Below are 12,070 nucleotides of genomic sequence, written 5' to 3'. Positions count from 1 at the left end.
TGTTGGGAACAAAATGTGAGGACAAGTGCATTGAACTTGCGTAATAAGTAAATCTGTAGCGTTGCTGAAAAAAAAAAACGTGCTGATTGAGGGTAGAGTGCAACGTTTCAGTCCGAGAGAAGATGCAGCATATTATCTCATGTAGTCCATATGTGACGTTAAGTATGCTAATTAGTATACAATCAAAGAACTCCTCTGCCCCTATTTTGGTAATATGTGTACCTGCCCACTGAATTTCACAGCCTTTAGATAATAACTTAAAAGGCGCTAAAGGCCCTTTCCTAGCTTCCGTAATTTCCCAGGAAATGTTTCTTTTAGCAGAGCTTACTGTGACTAATTGTCAGCTTTAAAATATTGTGCGAATATCAACTTGTAGTGTAATGCTCACCCCCGCTAAGTGGTTCCTTCGCTTCGTCTGCAATCTCGTTTTACGACATATCCATTTCTCCCAGAAAGACGTACTTCTTCTACGGTATTTCCGCATCTCGCACTGTAGGGAGGCCTCAAAGCGGAAACACTTGAATGCACTGAAGGCGTAGAATCGCAACACGGGAACCCTGAATTAGTTTGGTAGGGCACTCTATTACGATTACTTATAAGTCGACCAAACAACTTTTTATTACTTAGTTGAGCAGTGCAACGACAACGTCTGAAACTCGGCTGCTGCAAAGGAATATCGGTTTTCAGACGTCTCGCACGGGCACACCGCACACATCGGCATCAGGACGTCAAGCGTTGAACGAAGAAGCAGTAGAGTGCATTCACAAACAATGAACAAAGCAAAAGTACCCTGGACATGCCCCAACTTCCATATTTTCCTCCTCCTTTGCGAGTATCTTTCGAATCCACTTTATTACGTGTCGAAACTGCGCTCGAACTAGCCCGTCTGCAAGTTCTGTTGAGCCGTCAAGAATCGAAATTAAGAACCAAGTGTTTAAACCTCTCTGAAACTCAAGAACCTGAAGGCATTCGACCTGAACCAGATTAGATTTTTATTGTTCTCGCAGTCGTCCATAGTCACTATAGCCGATATGAAATGTCAGCAAGTTAATCTCCGCATACCGCACCAAAGCATGCTCTAGTGTTCATGCTCACTAAACCGCCAAATTTCCAAAGCACCAAAGCTATCCAAAGCTCATTAAAAAAACACAAGAATAAAAACACAATAGTAGCGCTTGGTTTCCGGCGACTCTTCTTGAGGTACGCACGTGTACATCACATAGCGCTCGTTAAGCGACCCGCTCAACAGCGACTTGTAGATATCGACACGCTCAGCAGTGATGTGGCCACTACGATAGTCAAGGCGCTCAAGAATGGCGCAAAAGCACTGCTGCTGCTCGGAGCAACCGTCGTGTACCTGCCCCCGTATGGTGTAACCTGCGGTTGGTGAGTTTTCGAGAACAGTTTCGTCAGGGTCACACCAGATAGCTGCACGTAGCTCTTGGCTTCCAGCGTCCCTGGGCCGGTGCAAGTTTTCACAGCATCGTCGAGGCATTGGCTAAAATTAGACACCGCTCTGGAAAGAACAAAATGGGAGTCTGATATGACTGTGGATCGACAGAGCAGCCGAAAATTACAACTCCTGAAATAAGGTATTGTTAGCAACAGAGTTCAATGCACTTTTAAAAACTGTTCGCTAATTTGAATGTTCCTATGTTACGTTCTGCAATAATATATTGTCCCTCTTCATCTAAAAAACTAAACCACTGCCATACTTGAAGGCAATCGTTTAATCCCGCTAAACATTCACAGGTATGGTCTTTGCGCAAGTATCCGGGTTATGGGTTTTATTCCTCAGCTCAGTAATGAATTTCTTACGGAACTACTAATGACCAATCGGTTTCGAAAGCTGAGGACGAAGGTACTCTTACCATACGCACGTTTAGAGCTTAAAAGTTGCCATAAATGTTTCGCTACATGGCTAAGAGACAAATAACGATGTCTTGTTTCATTTGGAAAAACGGTACATAAATTGTTTTCTGCGTTTCTCTAAAAGTGGTTGCTCAGTCCCTCTTCTCACTCTGTCATACTTTTCACAAGGAATTAGTAGACAAAAGTGAGTCTCCCTTCTAGACTAGATCGACGGCGTCTGCTTCTATAGGTTTCTTGAGCTTTATGTCAAGTTTCTTTCATGCCCATGCAAGCCCTTCCGTTTAGGGGCCCACTTACTCGAAGTTGGTCCGTTCACTCTCAGGAGTGGGTACCATCACTAGGCGCAATGGGCAACCTAGCAGTATCCTCTCATCCGTGCAGGAATTTAGTGCCGCCAGTTCTGCAAGGAAGGAGGGCAGAAATCACGGTAACATTTTCCAGGCCGCCGTAAAAGCGTCTAAATGTGAAAGTGAAACAGAGCTCGAAGATGAATACATTAGGAAGAAAAAGGCAATATGGGGTTGAGTACGAACGGACAGTTTATTTTATTGGTGTGATTAACACACGCGGCACATATATATTGCTGATATACAATATATCAGGAGAGGCTCACGAAAGCAATTCATTCCAAAACACAAAGCCATATGACGCGGGCAGAAATCGTTTGATGAAACAAATTTTTCTTATCGTGCTGTGAGTTATTTGGTATAGATGGATAGGCATGCCTTGTGTGAATCTTGTTAGTGTCCGCGTGTAGGGGTGGACCGGGTTAGTAATAGTTTCAGTGACACGTTTTCTTAGCGTTACACTGGAACAAACGCTCAATGAACCATCAGCGCAGTGTTTCAATTCTTACTTGACGAACATCCAAGCGCTGGATTCCTGCAATAATAAGAACCCTAAGGTTATCCTCGTTTGATCATTTGAATACGTCAGCAGCCAAAGGTTTGTTATTTCCGAGGTTATTGAAGTTCGCTATATACAAGGTGGTACACTAGGCTCGGTAAATGAGAGGTCAAAACATGAAAGTGTTATTTTCGAAGTTAACACACTAAAGTTCCTCACAGACGAGGTGGCACACTGAAGTTCGTTAAATCTGAGGTTAGCACAGGAAATGTTCTTATATCCGCGGTGGCATAATAAGACTCGTTATATCCGACGTGTATATTAAGTTCATATAGGTGGTATACTAAGTTCGTTCGTAGCCCGGTATGCAGGTTTCCACGTGCCCACCGCGGTGGTGGGCCCTCTGCCACTGGCTACCCACAGATGGCGCTTTCCATTTCCGCTTGCAGACTAAAGAAAGAAAAGCTGAGAATGGTGGCAATTGCTACCACCCCGTTTTAAAGGGGGTGCTCCTATCCATCCATCCATCCATCCATCCATCCATCCATCCATCCATCCATCCATCCATCCATCCATCCATCCATCCATCCATCCATCCATCCATCCATCCATCCATCCATCCATCCATCCATCCATCCATCCATCCATCCATCCATCCATCCATCCATCCATCCATCCATCCATCCATCCATCCATCCATCCATCCATCCATCCATCCATCCATCCATCCATCCATCCATCCATCCATCCATCCATCCATCCATCCATCCATCCATCCATCCATCCATCCATCCATCCATCCATCCATCCATCCATCCATCCATCCATCCATCCATCCATCCATCCATCCATCCATCCATCCATCCATCCATCCATCCATCCATCCATCCATCCATCCATCCATCCATCCATCCATCCATCCATCCATCCATCCATCCATCCATCCATCCATCCATCCATCCATCCATCCATCCATCCATCCATCCATCCATCCATCCATCCATCCATCCATCCATCCATCCATCCATCCATCCATCCATCCATCCATCCATCCATCCATCCATCCATCCATCCATCCATCCATCCATCCATCCATCCATCCATCCATCCATCCATCCATCCATCCATCCATCCATCCATCCATCCATCCATCCATCCATCCATCCATCCATCCATCCATCCATCCATCCATCCATCCATCCATCCATCCATCCATCCATCCATCCATCCATCCATCCATCCATCCATCCATCCATCCATCCATCCATCCATCCATCCATCCATCCATCCATCCATCCATCCATCCATCCATCCATCCATCCATCCATCCATCCATCCATCCATCCATCCATCCATCCATCCATCCATCCATCCATCCATCCATCCATCCATCCATCCATCCATCCATCCATCCATCCATCCATCCATCCATCCATCCATCCATCCATCCATCCATCCATCCATCCATCCATCCATCCATCCATCCATCCATCCATCCATCCATCCATCCATCCATCCATCCATCCATCCATCCATCCATCCATCCATCCATCCATCCATCCATCCATCCATCCATCCATCCATCCATCCATCCATCCATCCATCCATCCATCCATCCATCCATCCATCCATCCATCCATCCATCCATCCATCCATCCATCCATCCATCCATCCATCCATCCATCCATCCATCCATCCATCCATCCATCCATCCATCCATCCATCCATCCATCCATCCATCCATCCATCCATCCATCCATCCATCCATCCATCCATCCATCCATCCATCCATCCATCCATCCATCCATCCATCCATCCATCCATCCATCCATCCATCCATCCATCCATCCATCCATCCATCCATCCATCCATCCATCCATCCATCCATCCATCCATCCATCCATCCATCCATCCATCCATCCATCCATCCATCCATCCATCCATCCATCCATCCATCCATCCATCCATCCATCCATCCATCCATCCATCCATCCATCCATCCATCCATCCATCCATCCATCCATCCATCCATCCATCCATCCATCCATCCATCCATCCATCCATCCATCCATCCATCCATCCATCCATCCATCCATCCATCCATCCATCCATCCATCCATCCATCCATCCATCCATCCATCCATCCATCCATCCATCCATCCATCCATCCATCCATCCATCCATCCATCCATCCATCCATCCATCCATCCATCCATCCATCCATCCATCCATCCATCCATCCATCCATCCATCCATCCATCCATCCATCCATCCATCCATCCATCCATCCATCCATCCATCCATCCATCCATCCATCCATCCATCCATCCATCCATCCATCCATCCATCCATCCATCCATCCATCCATCCATCCATCCATCCATCCATCCATCCATCCATCCATCCATCCATCCATCCATCCATCCATCCATCCATCCATCCATCCATCCATCCATCCATCCATCCATCCATCCATCCATCCATCCATCCATCCATCCATCCATCCATCCATCCATCCATCCATCCATCCATCCATCCATCCATCCATCCATCCATCCATCCATCCATCCATCCATCCATCCATCCATCCATCCATCCATCCATCCATCCATCCATCCATCCATCCATCCATCCATCCATCCATCCATCCATCCATCCATCCATCCATCCATCCATCCATCCATCCATCCATCCATCCATCCATCCATCCATCCATCCATCCATCCATCCATCCATCCATCCATCCATCCATCCATCCATCCATCCATCCATCCATCCATCCATCCATCCATCCATCCATCCATCCATCCATCCATCCATCCATCCATCCATCCATCCATCCATCCATCCATCCATCCATCCATCCATCCATCCATCCATCCATCCATCCATCCATCCATCCATCCATCCATCCATCCATCCATCCATCCATCCATCCATCCATCCATCCATCCATCCATCCATCCATCCATCCATCCATCCATCCATCCATCCATCCATCCATCCATCCATCCATCCATCCATCCATCCATCCATCCATCCATCCATCCATCCATCCATCCATCCATCCATCCATCCATCCATCCATCCATCCATCCATCCATCCATCCATCCATCCATCCATCCATCCATCCATCCATCCATCCATCCATCCATCCATCCATCCATCCATCCATCCATCCATCCATCCATCCATCCATCCATCCATCCATCCATCCATCCATCCATCCATCCATCCATCCATCCATCCATCCATCCATCCATCCATCCATCCATCCATCCATCCATCCATCCATCCATCCATCCATCCATCCATCCATCCATCCATCCATCCATCCATCCATCCATCCATCCATCCATCCATCCATCCATCCATCCATCCATCCATCCATCCATCCATCCATCCATCCATCCATCCATCCATCCATCCATCCATCCATCCATCCATCCATCCATCCATCCATCCATCCATCCATCCATCCATCCATCCATCCATCCATCCATCCATCCATCCATCCATCCATCCATCCATCCATCCATCCATCCATCCATCCATCCATCCATCCATCCATCCATCCATCCATCCATCCATCCATCCATCCATCCATCCATCCATCCATCCATCCATCCATCCATCCATCCATCCATCCATCCATCCATCCATCCATCCATCCATCCATCCATCCATCCATCCATCCATCCATCCATCCATCCATCCATCCATCCATCCATCCATCCATCCATCCATCCATCCATCCATCCATCCATCCATCCATCCATCCATCCATCCATCCATCCATCCATCCATCCATCCATCCATCCATCCATCCATCCATCCATCCATCCATCCATCCATCCATCCATCCATCCATCCATCCATCCATCCATCCATCCATCCATCCATCCATCCATCCATCCATCCATCCATCCATCCATCCATCCATCCATCCATCCATCCATCCATCCATCCATCCATCCATCCATCCATCCATCCATCCATCCATCCATCCATCCATCCATCCATCCATCCATCCATCCATCCATCCATCCATCCATCCATCCATCCATCCATCCATCCATCCATCCATCCATCCATCCATCCATCCATCCATCCATCCATCCATCCATCCATCCATCCATCCATCCATCCATCCATCCATCCATCCATCCATCCATCCATCCATCCATCCATCCATCCATCCATCCATCCATCCATCCATCCATCCATCCATCCATCCATCCATCCATCCATCCATCCATCCATCCATCCATCCATCCATCCATCCATCCATCCATCCATCCATCCATCCATCCATCCATCCATCCATCCATCCATCCATCCATCCATCCATCCATCCATCCATCCATCCATCCATCCATCCATCCATCCATCCATCCATCCATCCATCCATCCATCCATCCATCCATCCATCCATCCATCCATCCATCCATCCATCCATCCATCCATCCATCCATCCATCCATCCATCCATCCATCCATCCATCCATCCATCCATCCATCCATCCATCCATCCATCCATCCATCCATCCATCCATCCATCCATCCATCCATCCATCCATCCATCCATCCATCCATCCATCCATCCATCCATCCATCCATCCATCCATCCATCCATCCATCCATCCATCCATCCATCCATCCATCCATCCATCCATCCATCCATCCATCCATCCATCCATCCATCCATCCATCCATCCATCCATCCATCCATCCATCCATCCATCCATCCATCCATCCATCCATCCATCCATCCATCCATCCATCCATCCATCCATCCATCCATCCATCCATCCATCCATCCATCCATCCATCCATCCATCCATCCATCCATCCATCCATCCATCCATCCATCCATCCATCCATCCATCCATCCATCCATCCATCCATCCATCCATCCATCCATCCATCCATCCATCCATCCATCCATCCATCCATCCATCCATCCATCCATCCATCCATCCATCCATCCATCCATCCATCCATCCATCCATCCATCCATCCATCCATCCATCCATCCATCCATCCATCCATCCATCCATCCATCCATCCATCCATCCATCCATCCATCCATCCATCCATCCATCCATCCATCCATCCATCCATCCATCCATCCATCCATCCATCCATCCATCCATCCATCCATCCATCCATCCATCCATCCATCCATCCATCCATCCATCCATCCATCCATCCATCCATCCATCCATCCATCCATCCATCCATCCATCCATCCATCCATCCATCCATCCATCCATCCATCCATCCATCCATCCATCCATCCATCCATCCATCCATCCATCCATCCATCCATCCATCCATCCATCCATCCATCCATCCATCCATCCATCCATCCATCCATCCATCCATCCATCCATCCATCCATCCATCCATCCATCCATCCATCCATCCATCCATCCATCCATCCATCCATCCATCCATCCATCCATCCATCCATCCATCCATCCATCCATCCATCCATCCATCCATCCATCCATCCATCCATCCATCCATCCATCCATCCATCCATCCATCCATCCATCCATCCATCCATCCATCCATCCATCCATCCATCCATCCATCCATCCATCCATCCATCCATCCATCCATCCATCCATCCATCCATCCATCCATCCATCCATCCATCCATCCATCCATCCATCCATCCATCCATCCATCCATCCATCCATCCATCCATCCATCCATCCATCCATCCATCCATCCATCCATCCATCCATCCATCCATCCATCCATCCATCCATCCATCCATCCATCCATCCATCCATCCATCCATCCATCCATCCATCCATCCATCCATCCATCCATCCATCCATCCATCCATCCATCCATCCATCCATCCATCCATCCATCCATCCATCCATCCATCCATCCATCCATCCATCCATCCATCCATCCATCCATCCATCCATCCATCCATCCATCCATCCATCCATCCATCCATCCATCCATCCATCCATCCATCCATCCATCCATCCATCCATCCATCCATCCATCCATCCATCCATCCATCCATCCATCCATCCATCCATCCATCCATCCATCCATCCATCCATCCATCCATCCATCCATCCATCCATCCATCCATCCATCCATCCATCCATCCATCCATCCATCCATCCATCCATCCATCCATCCATCCATCCATCCATCCATCCATCCATCCATCCATCCATCCATCCATCCATCCATCCATCCATCCATCCATCCATCCATCCATCCATCCATCCATCCATCCATCCATCCATCCATCCATCCATCCATCCATCCATCCATCCATCCATCCATCCATCCATCCATCCATCCATCCATCCATCCATCCATCCATCCATCCATCCATCCATCCATCCATCCATCCATCCATCCATCCATCCATCCATCCATCCATCCATCCATCCATCCATCCATCCATCCATCCATCCATCCATCCATCCATCCATCCATCCATCCATCCATCCATCCATCCATCCATCCATCCATCCATCCATCCATCCATCCATCCATCCATCCATCCATCCATCCATCCATCCATCCATCCATCCATCCATCCATCCATCCATCCATCCATCCATCCATCCATCCATCCATCCATCCATCCATCCATCCATCCATCCATCCATCCATCCATCCATCCATCCATCCATCCATCCATCCATCCATCCATCCATCCATCCATCCATCCATCCATCCATCCATCCATCCATCCATCCATCCATCCATCCATCCATCCATCCATCCATCCATCCATCCATCCATCCATCCATCCATCCATCCATCCATCCATCCATCCATCCATCCATCCATCCATCCATCCATCCATCCATCCATCCATCCATCCATCCATCCATCCATCCATCCATCCATCCATCCATCCATCCATCCATCCATCCATCCATCCATCCATCCATCCATCCATCCATCCATCCATCCATCCATCCATCCATCCATCCATCCATCCATCCATCCATCCATCCATCCATCCATCCATCCATCCATCCATCCATCCATCCATCCATCCATCCATCCATCCATCCATCCATCCATCCATCCATCCATCCATCCATCCATCCATCCATCCATCCATCCATCCATCCATCCATCCATCCATCCATCCATCCATCCATCCATCCATCCATCCATCCATCCATCCATCCATCCATCCATCCATCCATCCATCCATCCATCCATCCATCCATCCATCCATCCATCCATCCATCCATCCATCCATCCATCCATCCATCCATCCATCCATCCATCCATCCATCCATCCATCCATCCATCCATCCATCCATCCATCCATCCATCCATCCATCCATCCATCCATCCATCCATCCATCCATCCATCCATCCATCCATCCATCCATCCATCCATCCATCCATCCATCCATCCATCCATCCATCCATCCATCCATCCATCCATCCATCCATCCATCCATCCATCCATCCATCCATCCATCCATCCATCCATCCATCCATCCATCCATCCATCCATCCATCCATCCATCCATCCATCCATCCATCCATCCATCCATCCATCCATCCATCCATCCATCCATCCATCCATCCATCCATCCATCCATCCATCCATCCATCCATCCATCCATCCATCCATCCATCCATCCATCCATCCATCCATCCATCTGTGCAGCGACCGCTCTAATGTTGGCGCATTAAAATAATCTAGCCAGCCAGTGAACTCTAGCTTACTGGCCTAACCGAAAACCCTGTCAGATCTAATCGTAGGATGAGTAACAATTTCCGCCCACTGGCCCACATGTACGTCAAAGAATGGCAGAGCGTGCTCTTTCCGCTTCCTGTGGCCTTCATTTGTCTTAGTTGCCATCGCACATGTTTTTTCGATCACCATCAGCATATGCCATAACTGGCTCATATGAAAGTTACCGTCTCTTTTTTCGCATTCCAGCACAGATTTATTAAAAGACATCCACGGAGGAAGAGCAGGAAATGCAGCATCCTAGTTATACCGGATGTTTCAGCGAGGAACGCCACCTAGTTTTAAAAATGGGCTTTTTTAGATGTGAATGAGGTGTTTCCGGCACAATAATACTGCACTGGTGGACATCTGGAAACAGGTAAATATTGTTAACTATATAGCCGCTTAAAAATTTTTGATAAAAAATAATTTTGAACTATAATAGTTAGACACTTGATTGCACTCAGAGATTTGTAGCCGGTCATTAGTAGTAGCCACGTCAGATTTTCGAATTTCGAAAACGCGGTTAGCCTCGGCACTGTGGCTGGACCAGATATGGTTATATCTACTAGTTACGTGCGCTGAAGGGGTTGCTTTGCCTGCATGCTTTGCGAAAGCGCATGTCTTTTGGCACGATATAGCCAAAAAGTGGTGATAAACAAACAACACAAAAAACGAGCACAAAAGACCATCGTGGCTACGTAGAAACCAGGTTAGGTGCGTATAGTTCTCCCGTCTTATGCGAGGAGTAACCAATAGAGTTTTATCTCTTAGCAGTGTTGTGGAACGCCGTACGCTACCATACCATACCATACCATAATACACCATACCATACCATACCATACCATACATACCATACCATACCATAATACACCATACCAAACTGTGCCATACCATAAATGACATACATTATCATACTATACCACATCGTACCGTGCCATGCCATACCATACCGTACAGTGTCGTACCTTACCATGCGCCATACCATACCATGCCATACCACGCCATATCTTATCTTACCATGTTAACCTATACAATGCCACACCATAAACCCTTCCCAGAACCCTGCCAGAACTCTTGTCCTCGCCTTTCAATACATTTTTGTCTTCTGAGGTGCCATGAGGGCTCCACCCTACGGCTGTGAAGGAAAGAAACCCCGTTGTTTGGTTACTTTCGGCACAGACGATACTATCTGAGGCAAGAGATATCTCACGTTACATTTAATGGTCTTCTGGCTACGCAAAACCAAGTTGCGTGCAATCATCGTTCGCAGTGTCCACTAACCTTCGCACTTGGTCTGATCCATGAGCTCAGTCCGCAGCGTCTGGTAAGCGCGCTCTTGTCTGCTGAAGAGAGCCTTCTCCTCCTGGCTGCAGCTTGCGTAATACTTTGCACACACGGGCAGGTGCGGCAGTGCAATATGTCTGGTGACAGAAGTAAAAGGGAGCAACTATTGCAGCGAAATCCCAAATAGTAGTCATTGCACAACCAATTCTGGGCTCTATTCGAGTAACGGTACTGAAATATAAAATTGGTCTATAATACCATCTTCATCCACTTCTCGCCAGCACTGTCCTGTATGAAAATGTTCTGTTTAAACTA

The 12,070-nt window shown here is 47.6% G+C and overlaps 1 protein-coding gene across 1 annotated transcript in view; it reads right to left on the bottom strand.

Annotated features, from left to right (window-relative positions):
- Positions 1 to 1,242: 1,242 nt before the first annotated feature.
- LOC149336110 (uncharacterized) overlaps positions 1,243 to 12,070 on the bottom strand; it is a 19,059-nt gene continuing 8,231 nt past the window's right edge. Inside the window, exons 3-5 of the mRNA XM_089554658.1 lie at positions 11,753 to 11,892; positions 2,170 to 2,272; positions 1,243 to 1,516 (exon numbers count right to left, since the gene is read on the bottom strand). Of these exons, the coding sequence (XP_089410784.1) occupies positions 1,243 to 1,516; positions 2,170 to 2,272; positions 11,753 to 11,892 (517 nt within the window). The remainder of the gene's footprint in view (positions 1,517 to 2,169; positions 2,273 to 11,752; positions 11,893 to 12,070) is intronic.

The sequence above is a fragment of the Amblyomma mixtum genome, chromosome 7 (assembly GCF_055824585.1).
Source record: "Amblyomma mixtum isolate Tamu chromosome 7, ASM5582458v1, whole genome shotgun sequence".
Taxonomy (NCBI): domain Eukaryota; kingdom Metazoa; phylum Arthropoda; class Arachnida; order Ixodida; family Ixodidae; genus Amblyomma; species Amblyomma mixtum.
The sequence above is the reverse complement of the archived record's forward strand: the minus strand, read 5'-3'. Positions and strand labels throughout refer to the sequence as shown.